Below are 26,995 nucleotides of genomic sequence, written 5' to 3'. Positions count from 1 at the left end.
CCTTCCAGCTCCTGGCTCCATTGTTATTGAGGGTGGAGCTGACATTTTTTTTAAAGGGCTCACCAGCCCCATAAATGATCCAGACTCATTTTAACCAGGTTGATGTTACTTCACACTATGATAGGATAAGCGGGGGGCCCACACTCATTGTCCCTTGTTGTAGTCCATGAAATATGATGTTTGTCCATGAAAGATTACGTTTTGCCTCTTTCTGAGACCTGAAATTTGTCGCGAAAAATCGGAATTTGACGGGAAAATCCAAACTAATCCGAGCCTGCACCATCTCTAATATTTATATATATATGAAAAATAAGAGGGTGAGAGCAAGCGCCTATATATTGTAGTAGTTTAGACAGAATGGCACTATCTCAATATATATATAATATATATATATATATATATATATATATATATATGCGTACCGTATTACCCCAACACTCAGGGCCTTGTGTTATGGGTCTTTAGCTTGGTTTCACCAAATACAATCTTCTATCATTCCCAAATGGTTTGCATCTGTCATCAACCATGAACTCCAAAAACAAAGAGAGAAAACACTCTCATGGTGTAGTAATTTTTATAAATTTAATTGAGAAACACAAAATGACACACATAAAAATGAATAATTACATTAAAAAAGTTTCAAATAGGCTTATCTGATACTCGCTGGTATTGGATATTGGGGTACACCCACAGTCCTCAACGCATTTCGTCCTTTGTGCAATTTGTGCTGGACTTCATCAGGAGGATTCTTGTAACACCCCGCACAACTGTCTTATATACTTGATAATATGCAGCTACTGTATGTGTGCAGCCTGTCACACAGCTCCTCCATGCTCAATATATATATTGATCTAGCATGTGGCCAAGATATATACCCCCCGTGGCCTTCCCCACCATTAATTGTACTCGAACAACAGCATCACATTTGCATTGTTGCACAAAGCTTATTTGGTGTTTCTAGCATTTACCACTATGATCTCATCTCTACATTGGGTCACATATGGTCACAGTTGCAGCCAACTTTGTATCACCCACCATGATTTGAAAGTTCCTCAGGAGAGAAATTTCTAAGGTATTGACACAGCAATAAGGATGTCATTGATGACGCCTGTGTCCTGGTCAAATGTAAAGTTGTTTTTGCTTCTTGAGGGTACATAACTACGATTTTTCCTTTAGATACTGAACAGTTTTGTTATTTTTCAAATATATAAAATAAATGCAAAACATTTTTATGGCAATATTATTATTATTACTATTATTTACAGCATTGACATAGTATAATGCATAAGTTAATATTGTGTGAATTTTGTTTGGTTTCTTTTCCTTAAAACACAAAACCATTGAAACTATTTTTTATTACCAGCTATTTATATAGTGCACACGTACTCTGCAGCGCTTTACAGAGAATATTTGGCCATTCACATCAGTCCCTGCCCCAGTGGAGCTTACAATCTATATTCCTAATTTCCTAATTTTTGTTGGGAGCCAATTAGCCTACCAGTGTATTTTTAGAGTGTGGGAGGAAACCGGAGTACCCAGGGGAAACCAACGCAAGCACAGGGAGAATATACAAACTCCACACAATTAGGGCCATGGTGGGAATCGAACCCATGACCTCAGTCCTGTGAGGCAGTAATGCTAACCATTACACCGTCTGTGCAATATACAAATATATATATTGTCCCAAAACTGCCAGCACTCCAGTAGAATACTCACACCTGGCCTCGGTGTCCTTGTCAGGGTAGCATAAACAACTCCAATAGAAAAGACAGGCACTTGGAGGCACGATACATGATGCAAAAATATAAGTGTATTATGAACTTCAATGTTTCAGGGCACCAGCCCTATCGTCAGGACACACTTTAATAAAGCATGTAGCATGTGGCCAAGATATATACCCCCAATGGCCTTCCCCACCGTTAATTCAACTCAGAAGAACAATATTACATTTGCATTGATGCACACAGCTTATATGGTGTTTCTAGCATTTACCACTATTATCTCATGTCTACTTTAGGTCACATATGGTAAATTACCCTAACCATCGGGGTAAGTGCCTAACCCTAACCCAGAAAAAAAATTTTTGTGTCAACCATTTGTGTGTTGTCCATTTTCACGGCGACCTTTGACCATCTTGACTATTTGTACCAGTCGACCTTCTTCCATGTCGACCTTTAGTGTGTCAACCTTTTGTCCCTGTCAACCTATTGTCTGTCTAACATCTGAAGTCTGTCTAAACAATGTCGACCCTTTCATGTAGATCTATAGTCCAGCATCCTTTCATAATATTGATTAATTTTGGATATGCTTATTAACTAAATGTTTCACCTACTGTACATTATCGTCACAATGCAACATTCCATAAATGTTCATGGAACCAAAAGGAATTTCTGAAACAAGCTCGGGCAAAAAGTAGATCTCCAGGCAAATGCCCCCAGGGTTATTATGGCACTTCTAGTACCCATAAAGCTCAAGAGCTACAAGTTTTCACCCCCCAACAGTCCCCTTTTTGTTTGGCTTACAGTCCTAATTGCTGGGGTAAATGTGAGGTGTGGATCACATGCTGGGTCTGTGGTATTACTTACTTCTTGTTCATGCTATCCAGTCCTTTTGTCAACTTATTTGAAACTTTCTCAAGTCCTTTGGCATAATTTAGCTCTAGGTCAGCCCTGGAATATTAGATTAATATACTATTAAAGGACAAGAAAAAAGGAGACATCATAACAAAACAGCAAAAGGAAAGTCAAATTATGCATTTCTGTATTTATAGAAACAGTGTCCAAAGTTTACTAAAGTGCTGTAAAATGATTAATAATACATACACATCTACTAGAGGATTATCATTTGATATGTATCATGCTGTCAGAAAGCATTCTGTTAAGAGTATTTACTGCAAGATCTCAGCCATTTAGCATCTAAATTCATATCCCTGTGAAATTATAGTGCATTCTGTTCTACCATTTTGGCACATGACCACAACCTTCAATTGGATGGTCTGCTAGACTTGCTCTTTTTTAAAAAAACAAACAAACAATTTTTATTGAATTCAAAAAGATGTAGAAAAAGGACAACAGTATAAATAGCATTACAATCATAACAAGACTTACAATAGGCTAATACAATACCATTGAGTTATACTGTATAATCAGAAATCTATACTTTTCTTATTCCCTATGAATTCTAATTTTATTTTATTCAACATTTATGTATTTATATTTAAATAGTAACTGTATAACCGAGACCAATTAGAGAAATTGGTTTAAGAGAAAAAGAAAGAGAGAGAGAGAGAGAGAGAGAGAGAGAGAGAGAGAGAGAGAAAAGGAAGAAAGAAGAAAAAAGCAAGAAAATCTGGGAAGGGGAGGGCGTGAGGGGGAAGGGTGGAAGTCGACCACATTTCTAGCATGCTCAAGAGATATTTCGTAAAAGTGACCATGTGGTATTTTCAAATACCTTTGTAATGTATTTATAGATTTATTTATTTTTAGTTCTCAATGGCTAAATTATTTGTGGTAGGTTTCCCATTTGTTATAGAATTTAACAACACCCCTTTTCAATATCATACATTGTTGTATGTCTATCATAATAGAGTATGTTAAGCAATTCCATTCTAAGAATTTCTAAAGAAGGAGCCATTTTAGAGATCCATTTCTGCAAAATTAATTTATTTGCTAGAGTAACCAGTACAGTAATGAAAGGTAGCATTGAAGGGGGGATAAGTGTTGGCGACCAAGAGGTGAAATCAGCAAAAACGAATGTTTCCCAAGAGAATGGCAGTCTAACTCTAGAAATTTACTTTAGGACACTGCCAAATATTATGTATAAAATTTGCTGAGGTTGCATGACATTTTGAGCAGTTACTCGGTTCTGTCACGTCCAGGGCTGAGAGGCTACATGGATCGCGGGTCTCATCTCTCTGGGCACTGTGGCGCGGGACTTCCGGCGGCAGTGCGGGGTCTTGGAGAGCGGCGCTGGGCACGGTGAGTCAGTACAGACTGGGAACCTCCAGCTAGAGGCAGGTGAGAGCAGGTAAACACTGACAGTGCTGCCGTGCTGTAGACTGCTGGGCGTGGCCATGTTGGATTTGACCAGGTGTCTGTTTGGGCCAATCAGCTTGCAGCATGGTCAGGGAAGGCTAGTAACCAACCCTCGCTACCTGAGGGTACTAAAGGGCTGTCCAGAAGTCCTTTGGTTGCCAGTGCAATGTCTATCACAGCGTATGCTGTGAGCTAGTTCCATGTGCTCCCTTGCTCCTTGAGCCACAGTGTGTTCCAGTGCATTCCTCGCATAACCTGTATCGGTCTAGCTCCTGAGCACCTACTCGCCTCCTGAGACCCGCCACCTGCTAGTCGCCCAGCCGACCCGGTCAGCTGAGTTTTCCTGCCTTACCTTGGCCACATCTCGCCCTATGTGCTTCCTGACACCTCATCCTATTCATGAGTCATACCCCACTACGACCAGCTGCCTTCCAGTATCAGACAACACCACCTCCTTCTCCATCCTACACTCCGGGTCCAGCTCCACGCCACCCCGTGACAGGTTAGTTTGGAAGCAAATGACTCCGCTGTGCTTGGGATATATATGCTCTATTCAAAAACTTAATATAGGTTGAGTCTCCCATATCCAAATATTCCGAAATACGGAATATTCCGAAATACGGAATATTTTTAGCATGACTGAAATAGTGAAACCTTTGATTTTTGATGGTTCAATGTACACAAACTTTGTTTAAGGCACAAAATTATTAAAAATAAAGTATAAAATTACCTATAGGCTGTGTGTATAAGGTGTATATGACATATAAATGAATTTCATGTATCTACACAAACTTTGTTTGAGCCACAAAATTATTGAAAATATTGTATAAAATAACCTTCAGGATGTGTATATAAGGTGTATATGAACCATAAATGCATTCTGTGTTTAGATTTGGGCCCTATTCCTAAGACATTTCAAAATGGTATGCAATTATTCCAAAATACGGAATATTCCGATATCCAAAATACCCTTGGTCCCAAGCATTTTGGATATGGGAGACTCAACCTGTATGAGTTTGCTGCAATTTAGCCGAGCTTAACCATTTCATAGTAGATGGGAATAACGTCATGACACGTTCTGGAAAGTTGAAATCTGGGAAATCCTGATGCCAAGACGACCAGACTCATTTCCATAAAACCAATACATCCTTAGATAGCAAATCTTTGTAAAAATATTTAAGTTTATACTCATTGCTAGAGACCAAAGTGAAGAGAGACTGTAAAGGGGATGGGGTGGATGGAGCTTTGCTTTGCTTTGCTATTAATATAATGTCTAGTTTGTAGGTATAAAAAAAATTGTAAGCTAGGCATATCATAAATATCCTTCACTTGTTGGAAGGAATAAAGATTGCCTCCAGGGTCAAAAATGTTTCTAATAGATGCAATCCCTTTTTGTTTCCACGACTTGTAATGGGATATTGTAAGGGACGGTGGAAAATCTGGGTTGCCCAGAAGGTATGTATTTATTAAAATGCCGGTTTGAGCATAGACTTTTGTTTATAGCAGACCAGGCTTTATAAGTATCCATAATGAAAATGTGCGTGATTCCTATAGGGAGTTTTGCGCGAGGAACATGCAAAAGAGCTGCTGGAGAAACAATGCCTCTTCTAGTTGGGGATTAGTAAAATGGGATTGGGTCAAGAACCAGTTGGAGATGTATCTGAACGTGGCTACATATGAATAGGTCTGGATATCCGGTATCCCCAGGCCCCCTCTGTCTTTATTGTATAGCAGTCAATTTCTGGCTATTCTATGCTTTTTGCAATTCCAGATAAATCGCTGAAAGGCTGATGTACATTGCTGTATCTGAACCAGTTAAGAACATGGGAAGCATGTTTTGGAAACAGTACACTTTTAATGACTGCAACTCTTCCCAACAGTGAAAGTGGGAGGGTCATCCAGTGTTGGATTTTTTGTATAATTTTTTCAATAATTTGTGGGAAATTGGCCGCATATATACATTTTATAGAAGGCGTGATAAAGATACCCCCAATATTTTAATTTGGAGTTAGTAACATGGAAGGTAGTAGAAAGAGTAGAACACTGATGCAGTAGATCGGGTCGTGTCAGTGGTAAAACTGCAGATTTTGCAATATTAATTTTATATCCAGCAAAAGAGCTGAAACAGAAAATTTCTTCCAGTGTTGTGGGTGAGAAATAAACAGGAGCATATCATCAGCATACAAAGAGAGCATCAGTTCTATTCTACCCACCTGTATCCCATGAAATGACGATTTGGTCCTGAGGGCAATAGCCAGAGGTTCTAAGACAAGAGCAAATAGTAACGGGGATAGAGGGCGGCCTTGGCATGTACCTCTTTGAATAAGAAATGGAGTTGATAAGAAATTGTTAGCCATGATGCGAGAAGAGGAAGACAAACTCAATAATTGGATAAGGGTTAAAATTTGGTGAGGAAAACCAAATCTGTGCAAAGATTCATATAGGTGGTCACACACTACTAAGTCAAACACCTTCTCTGCGTCAAGTGAGAGAAGGACGTGAAGAGCTCTCTCATGTATCTCCACTAAGTGTTGTAATACAGCAAGAACCTTGTGAATATTGGAGACTGTGCTGCGTCCCCATATAAATCTGGTTTGTTCTGGGTGTACCAATGAAGGCACCACCAACTTAAACCGTTCTGTTATTATTTTTGTAAATAATTTGTACACTACATTTAGTAGTGATATTGGGCGATAAGAAGCAGGTAGGGTTGGGTCTCTATCTGATTTAGGTAATACCTTTATGATAGCATCATTGAAATAAGCAGGAGGGGGATTGCCAGTGAGAATGGAGTTGTAGAGATTTGTTAAGGGAGTGGTTACGGAAGATTGAAGAATTTTGTAAAATTCTCCAGAATAGCCATTAGGGTCTGGAGATTTACATGGCTTGAGACCCTTAATGGCTTTAGCGACTTCCAATTCAGTTATGGGTTGGGTTAGAATTAGTCGATGGTCGTCTGATAGTTGCGGAAGAGCAATTTTGTTCCAAAAAGTCTGTTTATTTGCTGTATTAACATGCTCCTGAGCATATAGCTAAGAGTAAAAAGTGTGAAGTAAGTCTAAAATGGCTGGACCCTCAGTGTGTAGGGAGCACTTGTCATCAGCTAGTGTCAAAATGGCAGAACTAGTTCTCTCTCCACAAAGTAAGTAGACTTGCTCTTTAATGCAGCTGCTTACGGGGATTTGCCAGGTTGGTTGGAAATTCACATGGGTGGCAATGACCTAGATATAAATAGGTTGACCTTGTCCTGTGCATTAAGGCCAACATTACAGAGCTTTAGTGTTGTTGGGCCCGAGTGTGGGTAGTTTGGTTGCATATCATACTCTACCACAATGAGTATGGAGGTGTCATCATGAGGTTCTTGTGATTGAAAAGGTGAGGGGCAAGGTGGACACTGTTATGGTGAAATATGTGACTTAGAATGTTGGTGTCTTAGTCCATCATCCCTTCATACATTTTCGAGTATGGCTGTCTGTACAGGTTGGCTGGTGTGGACCTTACTAAGCCAGGCTTGGTCTTTACTTAGCACAGCTGTTTTACTTTTTTGTGATTGGTGATTTGAGGTAATGTGGTTGTCGGGATGTTGTTCCAACCAAGTGTTGGCGGCAAAGTATTGCTCTTCAGCAGCCACGGGTGGCACAAGAGGTGGATGTGGAGCACTTACCATTTGAAGGAGCAAGTTGCCACTGCTCGTGAGGGTGGACCTTAGCACTTTTCTAGAGGTAGGGCTCAGTAGCACTGTGCCAGTTAAAGAAATGTGGGTTCTCCACAACTTAGGTTGCCCCAATTTGGTTACATAGTGTTTGGCTGGAGCTCATTGTTTGCAATTCTTTCTTGGTCACTGATCTTGTTATTTATTCAAAATGTTGTAACCTTTTGCCAGCAATCATGTGTCCCTGTTTTATTTTAGTTGCATGAAGTTATTTTGGGGATTTTATAGGTGATTTGTAATGCCTAGTCAAAGCTATCGACCTTTAAGCAACTTATATTTAGCCACAAAGGAACAGGCTTTACCTGCCCAAATGCTTCCATCATCCAGTATAAACTTATGCTCCTCTGCAGATGGTGACATTTTGTAATAAGTACTATTGTGCAAAAGTAGACAGTTGTAATCACAAAAGATCATCTGCAAGGAGGCTTTGCACTTTTTTCGTACGTAAATGATCATTAGGACAGTATGTCTACAAGAACTGTTTGGAAGCTTTAGTTTCTGCCAATACTCAGCTCAGCTGTCCTGACAACATTTTTGTGATAAATTGTGGTGATAGAAAATGTTATATTGCTGTGATAAGCAGCGATCAAATTCTGTAATTGTTTGTTAAATAGGCCCCAAAATCTCTAACCTGCATAAGTCATATTACCTTTACGCTGCATAGTCTGCAGTTACATTGAGACGCCTGTTTGAGAACACCTGTTGTAGTTCAGTTATGCCTCTTCATTCACAAGTGGCGATACCACTTAAAGTGCGTACGACTATACATAAATTTGGTTCCCGAGCATGCTCAGTGCGAAAACACGCAAGATACAGGCAAAGACATGCAAACAAGTGCACAATCAACTCAACATTAATCACCATACAAGTAATTATTGCTTTGGAAAAATACTATGCATTCTGTGTGTAAAATTCTTCAAGGGCCTCTATTTATGCCTGTCACATTCTGCCTTGTGCTATGCGGTATCGATCGAGAGTGTATTCCTTTGGAGATTGTCGAGAGTGTATTCCTTTGGAGATTGTCGGGAGTGAATTCCTTTGGAGATTGTCGAGAGTGAATTCCTTTGGAGATTGTCGGGAGTGAATTCCTTTGGAGATTGCCGTGAGTGAATTCCTTTGGAGATTGTCGGGAGTGAATTCCTTTGGAGATTGTCGAGAGTGTATTCCTTTGGAGATTGTCCAAAAAGTATGGCTCTCAGACCTTTGACAGTGTAGGATGTAGTCCGGATGTCGACGGTCACAATACCGACAGCAGCATCCCTACTGCCAGAATACCAACAGATTGCGAAGGTATCAGAGTTAGTGGGAGGGTTAGGCGTTAGTGGGAGGGTTAGGCGTTAGGGGGAGGGTTAGAGTGTGGAAGAGGAGAGTTAGGCTGCGGGAAGGGAGGGTTAGGGTTAGGCTGCAGGATGGGAGGGTTAGGGTTAGGCTGCAGGATGGGAGGGTTAGGAGGAGGGTTAGGGTTGGGGTTATAATACTTACAAAAATCTGTCAGGATTCTAACTGTCGGCACCCGACAGTCCGTACCCAACCTAATAGGGCTGGAAATTGAGACATAGCTCCCAACATTACGGTTTATATACAAACTGCACATGTGCAAAATTAATAGACCTGTAGAAATATCCTTTTCATTTTTATAGGGGAAACTTACCTGGCACTAATTGTTAGGTAATTAAAGTAGATGCCCTGAACCTAGCTCCTGTGTGTTTGACTAAATGCTTTTGACCTCTGGCTCTGTTCTGACTCTCCCTCCACCTCCGTGATTGATCTAATAAACCATGTACCAACCCGGGTTGTATCTGACTTTGAGAAATCTAATAACCTGTGTACCGACCCGACTCATATCTGGACTGTGAGAGATCTGATAAAATGTTCACCGACGTGGTTTGACTCTGGATCTTGAGATATATTATAACCTGTGTACTGACCTGGCTCCTGTCTGGACTTTAAGAGATCTGATAACATGTGTACCAACAAGGCTTGTGTCTGTATTTTGAGTGAGCTGAACAACCTGTGTGCGGAAGTTGGATTGTTACTGGACTTCATTACCCTTATCAGGGGTATTCAATATGGGTGCGATAACATCGTTTTTGCGTTAATATCGGAGGTATGACATCATTATCGCAGGTTTTACTTTTACACCGTATTCAATTTCAAAGACTTATCGCAGTTTTGAAAAGTCTTTGATAAAAAACGGGGATAACTTTTCACCATTGAATAGGTGTCGAAAAAAAGTGCAGAATTGGGGTTTAGGGGTGCAGGCTTAAAAAAATAGCCTGCACCCCTGGGAATGACATTTAAAAAGAACTGTGTCAAAAAAAGTTTTAAAAAAAATAGGGACACCCCAAAAAATTAATTTAAAAATTGGGATGAAAAAAAAAATGGGAAAAAATTGTTTAACAATAGGGAAATAGGTTCAGGGCTATTCTGCAAGTATGCAGCAGATGTTTTCTAGAATAGAATTATAGTGGCAGGTGCACAAATGCAGAATTTTTTAAAAATTACTTTAGGGACTTAAAAATATGCTAGTACCCATTTTCATGTACCCCAAATTTGATGGTACCACTTAAAAAAACAAAAAAATAACCTAAGTGCTCTTCTGCATTACTTATTCAATGTCGGGAAAAAAACACCTGCGGCTATTTAAATCCCCGACTTTCAATTCAAGGCTAAAACGGGGGTACCCATAGTGTTCCCCCATGTTTTTACAACTTTAGGGGGATCTTACAATTATTTTAAGGAAAAATTCGTAACTTTACGCAAATCCAACTTCGGAGTTTCCCGTTTTCGTTAATTTTATATTGAATACGGGGATAAGCGGGACCGCGCACCATACCTTAACGCAGAAAAAAACTCCGATATGAAACTTTAACTTCGACAGTGAAGTTAACATTTCATATTGAATTCCCCTCTAAGTCTCTGATCAGCTACATCACCTCCTGTCCATCAGAACTGTTCCAAAGCCTCTGAACAGGTGAGCAAGACTATTGCATTAAACAGTTGCTCACAGTTGTTAATATTAAATGTTCCTGCCACTGGGGGTCTATATTGTGATAAAATATATTGTTCTTAACTGACTGGGGGGCCTATTCATCATACCTAAACTTTCTCTGGAGGTGAGGTAATTAGGTTTAGAACTCGCATGGAGTTCTACCTAATTACCAGAGGAATTCATCATTCCTCCTCTCCATAAGTATCTATTCTGAAAAGCTGTCATTTTTGCAATGACAGATTTTCGAGAAATAGATAGTTATCCCTATCTAAACTAACTTATCGCAGCTGGAATACGTGCGGTGCATGTGCTGTTACATCTGTAAAACCAGCGCATGCGCAGAACTACCTACAGGTGTGGTAAGTTTGTGACCCCCCCTCCGCTCACCTGCCCCCCTCCCCCCTACCCCCGTCCAGCACTTACCTGCCTGCGCAGCAGCCTCCGGCTCCGTCTGCTATGCTATCACATGTTCTCCCAGCACAACACAGTACTGTTTAGCAAAGAAAAACTTTTTTTTTTCTAAACTTTATTGTGTTCTGCTGGGAGAACACAATGTCAGCATAGCAGACGGAGCCAGAGGAGAGACCAGAGCGCCGGAGGGAGACGCCGGGGAACATACCCGGCTGGAATCAGGTGTTACTTACTATACGCCACCTCACAGTGGCGTATGGTAACACCATCAAATTCCGAAAATACATAATTTTCGGAATTTGATGAATACCATAATTTCCATATCCCCATACTAATGTATGGGAAGTGTGGAAATTAACGCAGGGAGACTTAGCAAGGAGATATCAGTGATATCTCCTGTGCTAAGTGTGTTCATGAATACTAAAATAACGTTATTTATGGAAAATGTCCTTAAAAACTTTATTTTAGTGTTGATGAATAGGCCCCTGGGACAGTGGGCCTGATTCAGACCCGGTCGCAAGCGCTGAGCGCTCGCAACCGGGTCGATGGTGGCCCAGAGTGCATGCGCACGACGGAGCCGGCTCCGCATGCGCAAGACCCGGATAGCGACGGGCAATCCGTCGCTCCGGGTCTCGCACCAAAGGGGGCGTTCTGTCGATGTTGAGTGACAGCACGCTCCCTTTGGTGGGCGGGCCAAGGGGGTGGCTGCCCAGACGGAGGCGTTCCCATGAGAACGCCTACCGTCTGGGGGCGGCCCCACTGACATTACAAGTGATGTCAGTGGGAGAGCTTTCGGCTCTGTTTGAGCCAAAAGCTCTCTGGGGCTTGCGGCCACGAGACCCTACCACAAGGGTCTCGTCACAAGCCCGATGGTCGCGATGGTCTTGACCATCACGACCATCATCATGGCCACTCGCTATAGCTGTGGGTGGTCACCCACAGCTATGCGAGCTGCCAGGCGGCCGTTCTTAAAAAAAAAAGACCAGCCCTGATTCAGAGCGAGCGCTCTGTCAGAGTGACCGGCTCTGAATCAGGGCCAGTATCCCTTTTAACCAATCTCATAAATGGGCAGACTCGTTATTGTTATGCTAATGATTGGCAATCGTGATGAGTTGAGGTTACTGGGGATATGGGTAACGTAACCAGTAATCAGAAAGCACAGAGTACATTTAGTTATGTGTACAGTATATTCTGCAGGTTCAGTATACTAACTGCCTTGTCTGTTGGTGAGGCATAGGGTAATTTGCTTTTTTATTCTTTGCAAACAATTTTCAACAAAACAACATTTCATTTTTCACAAAGTCTACGAAGCCATTCATCATTATATATTTATAGCACAGTGTTCTATATAAACACCTGCCGCAGCATTTAGTCTATTGCTGAGCAGCTGCAGAAAGCTGAATGGACTGGAGTATTATATATTTGTAGAGTGAGGAGTTCAATAGTTATCTATAAACAAAGATATATACACTGTATAAGCTTTGTCAGCAATGACTTGGAGGGCTATTTACTATAAAGTAGATTGTTGTCTACCTAATTTTAAAGTACACCTTAAAACTGCATTCCAAGTTAAATGTTAAAGTTTAACAGAGTTGCTCCTTCACCGTAGTGCGCCAGTGGGTTCTGCACCTTGAAACAGTTTTTCCCATGGGTCACACATAAAATATGTACAGTATATGCTTACTTATATGTGTCCTATTTCAAATGGCAGACCTGAAAACACCACTATGAGGGGTATTCAATATGAAACGTTAACTTCACTGTCGAAGTTAACGTTTCATATCGGAGTTTTTACCTGCGTTAAAGTATTGGGCGCGCTACCGCTTATCCCCGTATTCAATATAAAATTAACAAAAACGGGAAACTCCGAAGTTGGATTTGCGTAAAGTTACGAATTTTTCCTTAAAAAAATTGTAAGACCCCCTAAAGTAGTAAAAACATGGGGGAACACTATGGATACCCCCGTTTTATCCTTTAATTGAAAGTCGAGGATTTAAATAGCCGCAGCAGGTGTTTTTTCCCGACATTGAAGAAGTGATGCAGAAGAGCACTTAGGTTATTTTTTTCGTTTTTTTAAGTGGTCCCATCAAATTTGGGGTACATGAAAATGGGTACTAGCATGTTTTGATGTCCCTAAAGTAATTTTTTTAAAATTCTGCATTTGTGCACCTGCCACTATAATTCTATTCTAGAAAACACCTGCCGCATACATGCAGAATAGCCCTGAACCTATTTCCCTATTGCTAAATTTTTTTTCCCATTTTCTTTTCTTCACCCCAATTTTTAAATACATTTTTTGGGGTGTCCCTATTTTTTTAAAACTTTTTTTGACACAGTTCTTTTTTAAATGTCATTCCCAGGGGTGCAGGCTATTTTTTTTTAAGCCTGCACCCCTAAACCCCAATTCTGCACTTTTTTTCGACACCTATTCAATGGTGAAAAGTTATCCCCGTTTTTTATCAAAGACTTTTCAAAACTGCGATAAGTCTTTGAAATTGAATACGGTGTAAAAGTAAAACCTGCGATAATGACGTCATACCTCTGATATTAACGCAAAAACGATGTTATCGCACCCATATTGAATACCCCTGTTTGTTGCTTATTCACTATGTAACAAAATTGTTGCTTTACAGTTGCCAATGCTGGCCATACACTCTGCAATTATCGGGACGATCCGCCCGATATCGGCGGATCGCCGCGATAATTGCAGCGTGTATGCGGGCGACCGAGGGTTAAATATTGCTCGGTCGGGCATGCTGGATTGTCCAGCATGCCCGTCCGATGCGATATTTACCCGGGAAACTGTCGGCCGCATCGGGCAGTGTATGCCCAGCGCAGCCGATAGATAGACATTTCCTGTGTTCCTTCCTACGGAAGGAACAGGGAAATGTCTCCTCCCCCGGGGGCGGAGCGCAGATGTCAGGCTGATACACTGTGAGATTTAGGGTTAGGCACCCCTATGGGAGGGCTAGGGTTAGGGGGGAGGGTTAGATATAGTTAGTTTACTTACCTGTTGGGATCTTCACTGCTGCCGGTCTTTCGGCGTCAGGATTTGAACCGTCGGACATAGGTCTGGCGGTCATTCATACCGATCCCGCTACAAGTGTATTAACCTAAGACAGTCAGAACCCTTAAGCAGGCCCTATTTTTTGTGGCTCATGATTGGCATATGGTGCGGTTTGGTGCTCGACAATTAGATAGTTGAGTGGTGTGATTTATGTTTGCTCATAAGGCACTTGCACAGCAAGTGCAGCCTCTATTTCAGTTTGGATTTCCTGTAGACTTGAGTATTCCTGTGTTGTTACTTTAAAGTTGTCCCCAGTTAATTGCATTACTGGTATGTGTTCTCAGCTTTGCCTTAATTTTCTGTCCACTTTCTCTGTTAATCAACCTTGGTTTTTCACTGGTCTTCCCTTTTTTCCTTCTTCAATTTTTTACTACTTCCCCTTTCAGTTTTCCCACTTTCCTTCATTATTTTTTCTGCTACTCTTATTTACTGTTCCCCTCCCTAAGCAATGCTGCATCTTTTCCTCTTGATGGCGACACATAGGCCTCTCTCCTCACCTGGACCCCTGACTTCAGGCTCTAACTGAGGTTGAGGTGTTTCAGCCGTGTAGCAACCCTGCATCATCCTCATCTGCACTGCACTCTTGGCTTGTGGGGAGTTCCAGGCAGGTACCCCTTGTTCAGATGGAGCTCTCTTCCCCTAATCCTGCTTAGCATTGCTGCCCTATTTGTTTTGTTGCTAATAACTGCACACTCAACCAACAGCTCTTGTGGGCGGCCCGGCTTACCTTCATTCGGGCTGGCGTCCTCCTGGATTCCGGCATCAGGATTAAGATAGGCGTCTGTATTTCGACGCCTATCTTAACTCCCTTGTCGGGATTCCAGTGTCGAAAATGTAAATAAGTTGAACTCTGGCACACACACTGTATCTGCCCAATCCTACTCCTGAAAACCTGCCCAATCAGGTGAGACACAAATATCCAACAATAATAGGAAAGAGATCAAAGGCGATACATACATTCTAATAATCAATAAACAATGAAATAATAGTCCAAAGTTCACAAGAAGATTTCCAAAAAAGCAATACATGCGATACCTTCCTCTCTTCTCGAAATCACTCCATGATGTAGGGAATAAATATGGCACCCTACAACGGACTCCTGCTGGTTGTCTGGTGATTGATCGGCGAGTCAAGTTGACCCTTTGTGAAGCTCCTTCGCTCATTAATTAAAAGATTTGACTGGCATTGCTTTACTATCCTATCAGGGAGAGGAGCTGGCCCTGTTTTATATGGTTTTACTTTTGGTTTCCAGTTGCCAATACTGCCTATGATTTGCCTGACCCCTTGAGGTTGAGACAGAAGTGTGGTTAGGCCGTATTGGAGTGCCTTTTCCTCAGCTGCTGGTCCAAGAGCTACAGTATGCATTTTGCTCCCTAGTGTAATTTCCAAAAAGGTCCTGAGTAACTTGTCTTACTGACCAGGCCATTCTGTCAGTTATGCAATTGACCAGAAGTTCTGCGTCATCGTTTATCAGTCATTATGCAAGGCCTTGTAAAGAGTTTCAGAGATAGGATGTTGCTGGCTAGGGTGGACACTGAGTTGGTTTTTAGGCTGCCACCTGTCACCCATATTTCTTTTGTTACATGGGCTTTATTTGTGAGCACAGTTTTGATGATAGGTTTCTGATGATAGGTGGGTGTCCAGGATGGGCTGCCGCTGCCTATGAATGCACAGTGCATACAGAGCAGCTTCAGAGTACCTTAATCGTCGCGGACGTGATGTCACACTTAAGGGACCCAGGAGCCGCTCGGTATGCATTTGCCTTCAGCAGCAGCTGCAAAATCACAGCGCCAGCCTTGTGAGTGACTGTCTGAGACCGGCAGCTTTTCTCAGCCATCGGTGGCTCAGACCAATCCTGTGTGGAGGCCCCTTGTATGTGGGGGGCCCTGGACAACTGCCCCTGTAGCCCTGCCATTAATCCGGCCCTGATTGAAGGTGGCACTGAGAACATGGTTATTGTGCACTACCTGCATGATTTTTTCATAGATGGTTCAAAGGATAGCAATCTGTGTGGTGGCATCCATTTTTTGGTGCATGTGGTTTTTTACAGCCTTGGTGTTCCAGTTGTGCATGATAACACAGAGGGCCTGATTCAGAGCCGCTCGCACGATGTGTATGCAAATTGCCTCGGCAGTGCTACCACACAGCAATGCATTAGCAAGCCCAGTATTTTTTAGAGAGCGATCACATTGCAGTGGTTCTCAAACTCGGTCCTCAGGACCCCACACAGTTCATGTTTGCAGGTCACCCAGCAGCTGCACAGGTGTACTCATTACTCACTTACACATTTTAAAAGATCCACAGGTGAAGCTAATTATTTCAATTGTGATTCTGTCAGGAGACCTGCAAAACATGCACTGTTTGGGGTCCTGAGGACCGAGTTTGAGAACCAGTGACATAGTGTATGCAGACATCCAACAGCCTGTTTTAAGACGCCCACTTGTGCACGTCATGTTCGAGAAGTGTATGCAACCTTTGGATGCTATCGCAGCGCTTGAGGTTGACCATACACTGTCGCAAGCACTGCGAGCACTTCAGTGTAAAAACAAGCCAGGTGACGTGTACTATGATGCTGTCTTTTAATTATGCAAACCTCTAAAATGCAGTTGAGGTGCTCAGGCACGCCTGTGCTTGCACCTCCACTACCCCGTTTATAATGGCCAGCCCGTTACCACCTACAAACGGCTTCCCCTGTCACTCGCTCTGCTGGGCTGTCTATGAGCAGCAAGCAAATGCATTGTGAACTTTCGCTAAGGTATGCGCATGCACACTGTGATGCATATGCATGTGCACAATGCATACACACTGCATACCATCGGCAGCAGCGAGAGTATGCATCTTAGCGAGCAAGGTCTGAATCAGGCCCAGAGTGCTTCTCTTATTGGGTACTGAAGTTGACAAAATCACTGGTTATTTTGTAAGTTGCCCCAGTATAAAGGTCCTGCTACTGCGGGAGCAGATTGTGTCATGTTGAGAATCAGCTAAAGTGCCCAGTACTTCATTTGGGTCAGGTATTATGCCGAAAGTTGAATTGGGCCACAACCAGTATCTCTGAGCCACACCATTTTGTTTATTTATCTAAGGAGATAAAGAATGATTTATGGATGAGGGGTATTTAACCTGAGGATAGATTCAGGTAAATTGATCTTGATCTACTCCCTTCATTGACGGGAGCTGTAAGGGGAGGCACAGAGAAGTTCAAGGCTGACTTTTTCTATGGATTTCTTTGGCACCTGTGAATCAGTGAGCTGGTCGCCACAATCAAGTCATCTGCTATGTCCGATTGGCTGCTACATGAAGTCCTTGTAAATGAGAGTCAGCTCCTCTGTAAAATAACCAAATCCAAGGTGGATCAACTTGGTAGAGGAAGTGGAACTTCTTGCAGCCACATGCATCATGGATTATTTGTTCTGTTACACTTCTACCTTTTTGCTCATTAGACTCTCCTGGGATGCAAAGGCTGGTGCATGTGGAGGATTCCCCACTCACCAAGTTTTAATTTCATACTGTTTTTAAGCATTACTTGGAGGATTTAGATCTTGACAGGACATTGGAACCCATTTATTTTGGATAGGGAAAGTGATGTGCACAGCTGAGACAGGATGCTGTCAACACAATTAAGGCTTTGGGAAGATGGAAGTCTTCCGCACACAAGGTTTATGTACATAGTAATCTTTGCATGAGCACAAAACTTATGACTTGCCATATTTGGGGTTGTGAAGGACTTTCCTTAATTTCCTCTATGGTTTCCTGATCAGCTTGCGGACTCCCAGAGTTTTTGTAAGGTTTTCACCTTCACCTGGTTTTACTCTTTTTCATCCTGTCTTGTTAAGTTGTGTTTTGTTTATGTGTTTGTGTTCTTGTACAATGTGTCTAACTTTTGGGAACTTTTTGCTACAGGTATTTCCTGAGACCTGAAGTCCATCTGTATGGTGGGTCATTCTTTTACTTTTTGGGGTCAAATGCCTTGTGACGGCATAAGGAAAGTCTACCCAGTGACAATGGTTCATTAGTTTGGGGTCCATGTCATGCATTGGTTACACCTGCTGGGCTTGTGGTATAGATAAAAGGTTGCCCCTGTCATACCTTGTTCTACAGTTTGGGGGCAATAACAACATGTGGGTTAAATACGACTTAAATGATATTTGGGCACAGTGGCCCCACATTACAATGGTGTTGTCTGATAATGTGCTTCAACGTTTTTAGCCTTTGAGGGGTTAGTGGTGAGTCATCAGGGGGTACATTTACTAAGAATCGTGTCTGACCAAGATTACATTCCCATGTGTGTTTTCCTTGTTTTTGCTGCTTGGTGATTTACTAAAGCAAAATATAGGTGTAAAATCCCAGGAGCTCATTCAGACCCGCTCGCTAGATGCGTTCGCTTGCACCCAGCGTATGCAAATCCTGCACACGCCCAGCAAAGCAGGCGATCACATGGCAATGCATTAGCATGCCCACTATGTCTTGGCGAGCGATCACTTTGTCTATGCACACGCCCACCAATCGTTCATAAGATGCCCACTTGCGCACGTCATCTCCTGTAAGTGCATGAAACCATTGGTACATCGAGCACCATCGGATGCGATCGCAGCGCTTGAGGTTTACTATACCCTGCCGAAAGCACTGTGATCACTTCAGTGTGAAGCTCAACCAGGTGACGTGTACAATGATGCCGCCTGTTAATGATGCATGCTTCTGTAACGGTGTTGAGACTCTCAGACACGCCTGCGTTTGCACCTCCAGTCCCCTGTTTCTAGTGGCCTTCCCCTGTTACCACCCACAAACGGCCTCTACTGTCACTCATTCAGCTGGGCTGTCTATGCTGGACGAGCAAACGCTTCCCGATCTTTCTCAGTGGTTCGCGTACACGCACTGCGATGCATACGCATGCGCACGATGCGAACCATCAGCAGCTATGAGCGAACGCTTCTTAGCGAGCAGGTCTGAATCAGCTCCCTAGTCCAAATAGAAATAGACGCCAAACATGCAAAATAGAAGTCAACAGACCATCGAACCAACACGCAAAGTATTTTCCATAGACAAAAATACCACTCACAGATTTACTAAGAATCATGTGTAAAAACACAATAGAATATGGAGCTGAATAGAACAAATTAATAGACCTGCCTGTGAGCACCGTGTTCTGCCGAAGCAATGCATAAATCAGTGTGATCTGTGCAGTGCTTCCGCTACTGTGTTATACTGTAGAAGTGATAAAGTATTAAAAATTAAGAAAACAAATGGCATGGAGTCCAGCCCTGGACCTCTGATCCTATTCCAGTACGTCAGGAGAAAAACTGGCGTGGGGTCCACCCTATTTTCCTACAACCGGCACTGGGCTGAACCAGCAAGATTGGTAATGCCATAGCAAGAAGACACACAGTGCAGCCCCAAACTGGTCAGCCCAGTACTGGCAATCCCCTGGTGGTGGTGGGTGCGGGGGTAGTGGGTTAAATATAGAAGTAATATTGTTCTTTACAGTGGGACTATACGGTAGGTCCCAGCAAGCCTGCCCTGTGGCACTTGTAGAACCATAAGTGCCAGCAGGACACTGGCACCTATACCACCAATGTAAAGAAAATATTATAAAAACACAGTACACAGATACCACATTTTTTAACTTTCAAAAATTTTAACACATTCACTCACTCACACTTACACTACATACTTACACTTATTCCATAGCGCTGGTCAGTCCTCTTCTCCAGTAAGCATCCAGGTGCTTGGCAACACAAAAAAACAAATACCCAATACAGCAGACAGAGAAGGACTGTGTGCACAAACAGTGCTTCCCCGGAACTGACAGGTACCCCACATGGTTTCCTGCACCTTGACGCTTTTTGGCTAAGAGTCAGACCACACTTAGCCAATCAGCGGGCACTGATTGGCTAAGAGTTGTCTGACTCTTCGCCAATCATGGCTCTAGTGTAAGAAACCTTATTGATCCTTAGGAGGGGAGACCGCATTTTATTTTTGTGGTCCTCACTTACTGAGGATTTCCAGCCCTTGGCTGACCAGTTTGGGGTTGGTGAATACTTTGGCAGGAGGACCTCACACTGTGTGTCCTCCTGCTATGGCATTACCAATCTGGCTGGTTCAGTCTGGTGCTGGCTATAGGAGAATAGGGGGAACCCCAGGCCGGTTTCCCCCCGAGTTTCCTGTAGCAGAATGGGCTCAGAGTGCCATGGCTGGTTATTGGTTTTTTGGGGAGGACTCCATGCCATTTGTTTTATACTTTTTTCACCTACCACACACAGAAGCACTGCACAGATCACACTGACCTGTGCATTGCTTCTACAGAACATGTTGCTCACAGGCAGATCTATTCATTTCAGCCTCATATGACTGAACTTGCACACAATCAAACACAAAGGCATAGACCATTGAAAAACACGATTCAGTGAAATACTTTTCTTAGTAAATCTATGTGTTTGATTTAGAAAAACTCACACATGTCCCAGTGATGCCCAGCATGTACATTCTCGGCAAGACATGATTGTTAGCAAATTTACCCTCAGTAGTTGAGGTATGAATGAGTATATTTGTACAAGGAGGTGGTGTTCATCTTAGTGAGCAGGGGAAGGACTTGTTTGTTAGGCAACTATTTTTGTATTGGGATTGGTAGTCTGAAGTAGCAATCTGTGGAGCTTTAGGGCTCTATTTATTATCATTATTTTTACTAAAATAAAGTGAAAAAGGGTGTTTTCACACCCTTTTCACATTATTTTAGTATCACCTAAAGTTACTAAAGGGCAATTGGAGTAGAATTCGGAAAATTCTACTCCAAGCCCTAATTATCACATAATTATAATGGGAAATTCGATCTGTCTGGTAGTTACTAAAAATAAATAGTGAAAAAAATACCGGGGGAAGCCCTGTGATAATAACGCCACCTGGAGGTGGCGTTATCCAGGGTCTCCCCCGGTTACCGGACTCCTGCTCCGCTCTAACAGGCAGAGCAGAGCCCAAAGCCGGCCCCAGTGATCAGCTGTTTGTTCTAAACAGACCACACGCTGATCACTGCTAAAAAAAAAAATATAGTGAAAAATATATAACTTACCTGAGTCCATGGACCGGATATGTCCTCCCTCCGGTCAGCTGGTCTCCCATCCTGCACTGGGACCCGGTCAGCTGACCGGGTCCCAGTGCAGGATGGGAGATCAGCTGATCAGAGCCATGGAGGACATCACTGGAGCCCCGATCACCGGATGTAAGCGTAATTAAGGGAGGGGGGTCGTGATCGTGGGGGGCAGGGGTTAGTGATGGGGCAGGGGCTTAGCGGCAGCCGGTCGGCACATGCGTGGGCACTTGTCACTGTATTTTTTGCAAAAATACTGTGATAAGTGTGCGGAGGGGATTCGCAGGGACAGAGCTTTATCGCAAGCTCTGTCCCTGCAAGGGATTTTTAGTAAATCCCTGTGATATTTGCTGAATTCGCAATGCGAATTAAGTTGGTAATATCACACTAAAATCTGCATTCCCAATGCGGATTGTAGTAAATAGAGCACTTAGAGTCCAGCTTTGATAGGAAAGCACTCGTTGCCATCCTAGATGTTAGAGTGGTTATGGGTCATTCCCCTTTGATTCAGAGTTAATTTTGCTTCCAATTCAGGGGTGGCAACTGGGCACTGAGGGAACAGTCCAGTATTATGTCAAAAGGAGGAATTGTTCCCTGGCAACCCAGGAGGCATCAGGGGTCAGGGATCTGCCCCAAATAATTTGAATTAGAGAGATATGCTGTTGCCGACAGTCCAGTGCTTTCTTGCATTCTTAGTTTTCAATAAAATCTATGCTAATTATTGTGTCTTTATTTAGGGGAAATTTGCAGGAGAGTGGGAGTTTGGAGTGTTGGTTGGTTGGTTGGTCACTTGGCCACAGAACTTAAGCTACAACCTAAGTGAAAGGTATAGGCATAAATTGATCGGAAACGTAATATTCATTTATTAATGCTGTACTGACAGCAGAAAACTTACTGCCCCGCATAAACCATCCATGACATCCTAAACCTGTAGGAAGTCTGCCAGATTTCAAAATATTGGTTGTGAATTACATTATATTACAATATCACATTATATTTGTGTCATTGGATGTTTGGCATACACCTACAACTAATTTGAATAATACCCAAGTCATTATAACATGAAGTACAAGAGATAAGAATGGTACAGGTTTACAGCAGTTTTTTTAAGAATGATATATGTTTTTATTTTACTGAGGTTTTATGACTAATGTTATAGTGTTATGTTATATTTTGCGGGGGTAGTGGGTTAAATATATAAATAATATTATCAACTTTGCGTATACATGAAAGATAATACACCTGATATTTAAATATACATTATTTTACAAATTCCTTTAAAAAGAAGCAATTGCTCAAAGCTATAAAGAATTTGAGCTGGCTATTTAATATGATCAAATATTTATACTCACCTTTGTTGTAGAACAGACATAAGAGATTTACAAAACTGTTCTCCATTCTTAGAAATGTTCTTGAGGTCCTGGTATACTTTTTCATACTGAGAAAAATAATACATTTAATGTACACATTATATAAAACACTAACAGGCTACAAAACATTTTTAAATAACAATGTGATTTACACCTTGACATGAGAATTAGCATACAATTATTTTAGAAATATTAAAGAAAGAAAAAAAAAACAAAGTTTTAATCTTTGAAACTTTTTTTTTTATTTTAGTGAAGTTGCAAAGCACTATTCAAGGCAAAAATCATGAAACTGTAGTTACTTTAAAGCATATTTGTAGAGGCAGTCATTTTCAGGGTTGAATCATTATTAAAGCATATTGTGCCTCCATGATCTGAAAGGTCCAAATGAATTAACCAGCTGCATTTTCATAAATATTAGCACTCATACAAATACATGGCTGCCAACGTTACATGGAGACGACAGGTGCTGTTTAAGGCTGGACACTTTTATAAATGGTGTGTTTCAGTTGATAAAGAGGGTATACAATCGGGAAGCCGGCTGCCGGCTTCCCGACAGCCGGCTTCCCGACTGCTTTATCCTGCCGAGGGATAAATGACCGGCATCTATATCTAGACTCCTGTCATTTCCCCGATGCCGGGAGACCGGCGCCTGGCATCCCAATCGAAGGGATTCCGGGCGCCTCGAGCGGACAGCCATGGGGGGGTGGCTAGGGTTAAGTTTAGGGCACCCGGGGGGGACTTAGGGTTAGGCACCCCCCCGGGGGACTTAGGTTTAGGCAGCGGAGAAGGGGGAGATTAGGGTTAGGCACTTAGAGGGGGGATTAGGGTTAGGCACGGGGGGGAGGTTAGGGTTAGGGGGGTTAGATTAGATTAGTTGATACTTACCTTACCACGATCGGGATTTCCAGCGCTGTCAGACTTCCGCTGTCAGTCTCTGCTGTTTTGTCGGGCTGCCGCTGCCGGGATTCGAACTCCTGACCACGCGGCAGCCGGGATATCATACCGATTCCGATAAAGAGTAACCATAATAACTATATATGGAACTACAAACCAAGTATATTATTTTTTAAGTTTTTTATTGTTACAGTGCCATCATCTTATGTAGCGCTCTACAGGGAATATTTAATCATTCACATAAAACAGAGGTTCCCAAACTCCGCCATTACAGTCCAGGTTTTAAGTATATCCATGCTTGAGTCCAGATGGTTTAATCAAATTGACTGAGGTACTAATTAGGTCATCTGTGCTCAAGCATGGACATCCTTAAAACATGGACTGTAATGGCAGAGTTTGGGAACCTCTGACATAATATATGCACTAAAAAACAATCAATTTAGTTAAAATAAAATTGTGAGATTAGATGCAAAGAAATGCTTGAAAAAGCTATGTTTAAAAGGGATGTGCACAAAAAAAGATATCATATATCAGTCTATCAGAAACAATTTGTTACACCGATGACAGCAAGTATCTGGTTGTTAGGGGTTAAATCAATTTATACTATTTGCACTGTCAAATTAAATATATCCTTTTAAAATAAAGCCTTTTACTTGAGCCACATTTTATTGACACCTTGCACCATACAATCGTACGTATAAATTGATTCACATTAGACCACAGGTCCTCAGGACCCCAAACAGTACATGTTTTCCAGGTCTCCTCACAATTGATATAATTAGCTCCACCTGTGGAACTTTTAAAATATGTCAGGGAGTAATGACTACACCTGTGCACCTGCTGGGTGACCAGGAAAATGTGACCTATGTGGGGTCCTGAGAACCGAGTTTGAGAAACACTGCATTAGACTATTTACAACAAAGTAATGCAGAGGTTCCCAAACTCGGTCCTCAAGACACCCTAACAGTTCAGGTTTTAAGGATATCCATGCTTGACCACAGGTGATTAGTACATTGGTCAATTTGATTTAACCACCTGTGTTTAACCATAAATATCTCTAAAACCTGAACTGTTGGGGGTGCCTTGAGGACCGCGTTTGAGAACCTCTGAAGTAATGTATAAAATCCTTTTATGCTGTCAAATGTTCTAAATATGTAATTTCCTTCGATCTTCGAAAAATCTGCGGCAAAGAGTGAATTTTAGCAGCATAATTAACTTGTTAGCCTGTTAGCTAAATGTTTTTGTGTCCCATTTATGAACTGCATTCAGAATAACCTAATAATTAAAATGTTCAATATTCACTGATAAGAAGCCGAGATAATTGCGCGAGATTGACCCTTTTAAATGAGAACAGAGCAGGAAAGATATTACACTACAAAATGAAATGAATTGCAATTCTCTTGAACAAAAGTTCTTCCATTAGCTAATTGCTTGTTCAAAATATGTTTGTTTACTTACTGTGGAGCCTGCAAGCGGGTCTCTAGTTTTGAAAAGATGTATTTGATCCATAGTCGTTACAATGATATGGTGTGGTAAGGAAGCAGAGGTGCATTGTGGGAGGTATTACATATGCGTCACATGATTACTGAAATTCGATAATAGCTACAAGGCACAATAAAAATATTTGAGAAAACAAATAGTCACTTTACAGCTGGCATATAAGACCTTTAGATAGTAATTCTTTATCTCTTGATATCGTGCAGCTGAGCCTAGGTCTTCTGTAGGCAGTGTATGCTTTGCAAAGTAAATGGTAACTTATTATAAACTAATTGTAATGAAGCCAACTCATATATGGACTTTAATCTTCTTTCAGGTGATAAAGTCAATAGCTTTTCTTAAAGCAGTATTCCCAGTTCAAACAGACCTGAGTGCCTCACTTTAGCAGCCATTTTTACAGGAGCCCTCAATCCCTACATAGTGTAAAACCCCCGCACATATTTCTGTCAAACTTTAAAATGGCTGCACATCAGAGGCTGGGATTGAGCTGAAGGACAGAAATAAACTCTGTGTTGGTGGCTTTTTATTGGTCTGTACAGTCACATCCTACTCCGCAGCTTCACACAGTCCCTGAAATTCATCTGGGACTGTGGGACAAACTGTTTTGAGGTGAACGGAGAAACTGCTGCACATAGCAGCGCCCCACGGCTATGGGGTGACCTGGTAGTGCAGCTAAATCTCTGGCTAAAATGTTTCCTCCCTCTGGGCCTGATTCAGAGCCGATCATAAGCGGCCGCTCGTTCACTCCGAGCGACGTTCATTGCGGTCGGAAATCGAGCGCTCGCAAAATAGCGAGTGCCTGCTAATTTGAGTGACAGGATGAGGCGTTTGTGGGTGGTAACAGGGGAAGGTGCTTGAAAATGGGGAGTGGTGATCCGAACGCAGGCGTGCCAAACGGTCAAAACGGGCGTTTTAAGGGTGTGCATAATTAACAAAGCAGCGTCATCGACCACGTCACTTGGTTGTCTCTTAGCCTGAACTGTTCGCATGATTGCGGTAGGTTAAACCTACCACAAGCACTGCGAGCAGTTCAGATGCCTTTCGATGTACTCGATTAATCAAATAAATAGCGGAGATGACTTAGGATGCGAGCGGCCAGGGGGCATCTTTACAAAATAGCGAGCGCATGTTTCGTTTGCTCGCTCAGACATAGAGGCGTCAACAGACCGCAATGAGCGAGCGCTCAATTTAAATAGCCGGCCCCTTTTTCTGAACGAGCGAGCGCAAATAGCGTCCGGCTCTGAATCAGGCCCTCTGTGCGATGTCCTGACTCACCCACTCATCAACTCCCTGCCCACACCCCTTGACCTAGAAACATTAGATTCAGGTAGTATATTCCTCCCATGACCTAAGCACCCACTAAGCAGGGATTTTTTTAAATTTGACCCCGTAAGTGGGTGAAAAGTGGTAAAATGTTTCCTCTCAACCAAGATGATTGGGTGACAAAGCAACATGTCCCAAGTACTGTGGGTCTGTAAGCTCATTATCTGGGTCGAGTGGTGGCTTCAGAGATGGGGCTGAAGCACAGTCCAATATTCATATAGAGGAGCCACACCAACTGCCGGTGATGTTTGGCAGCAGTTATGGTGACAGTTGGTGTGGCTCCTCTATTTGAATATTGGACTGTGCTGCAGCCCCATCTCTGGAGTTGCCACTGCTAAGGACTTTACACTTTGACTTTGTATTTGTATTTTTAATTTTCTCAAACATGGCAATTGAATTTTTGAATGTTAAAGGGGAGATGGTGCCTCACACCATTGTCTCCATCACAAGAGACAGAGCCTTCCTATTCCGTCCCTCTCCTATCTCATGTATGATACTCTACTCAACTAATAGCTATGGAGGTGTGTGAACTAATTGTGAGGAACGTGGTAGACATCTGGGAGGAGTTCTCCTTCATGTCCCACAATAGCAAGGGGGCAACTACACCAGCTCTGCTG

At 42.3% G+C, this 26,995-nt stretch overlaps 1 protein-coding gene across 1 annotated transcript in view; it reads right to left on the bottom strand.

The window, feature by feature from the left end:
* NOSTRIN (nitric oxide synthase trafficking) overlaps positions 1-25,067 on the bottom strand; it is a 79,154-nt gene extending 54,087 nt beyond the window's left edge. Inside the window, exons 1-3 of the mRNA XM_088474900.1 lie at positions 25,017-25,067; positions 22,647-22,732; positions 2,586-2,669 (exon numbers count right to left, since the gene is read on the bottom strand). Of these exons, the coding sequence (XP_088331026.1) occupies positions 2,586-2,669; positions 22,647-22,732; positions 25,017-25,067 (221 nt within the window). The remainder of the gene's footprint in view (positions 1-2,585; positions 2,670-22,646; positions 22,733-25,016) is intronic.
* Between the last annotated feature and the right edge of the window lie 1,928 nt (positions 25,068-26,995).

The sequence above is a fragment of the Taudactylus pleione genome, unplaced genomic scaffold (assembly GCF_031769625.1).
Source record: "Taudactylus pleione unplaced genomic scaffold, aTauple2 ptg000156l, whole genome shotgun sequence".
NCBI classification, from domain to species: domain Eukaryota; kingdom Metazoa; phylum Chordata; class Amphibia; order Anura; family Myobatrachidae; genus Taudactylus; species Taudactylus pleione.
Note: the sequence above shows the minus strand (reverse complement) of the source record. Positions and strands in the feature narration are given on the sequence as shown.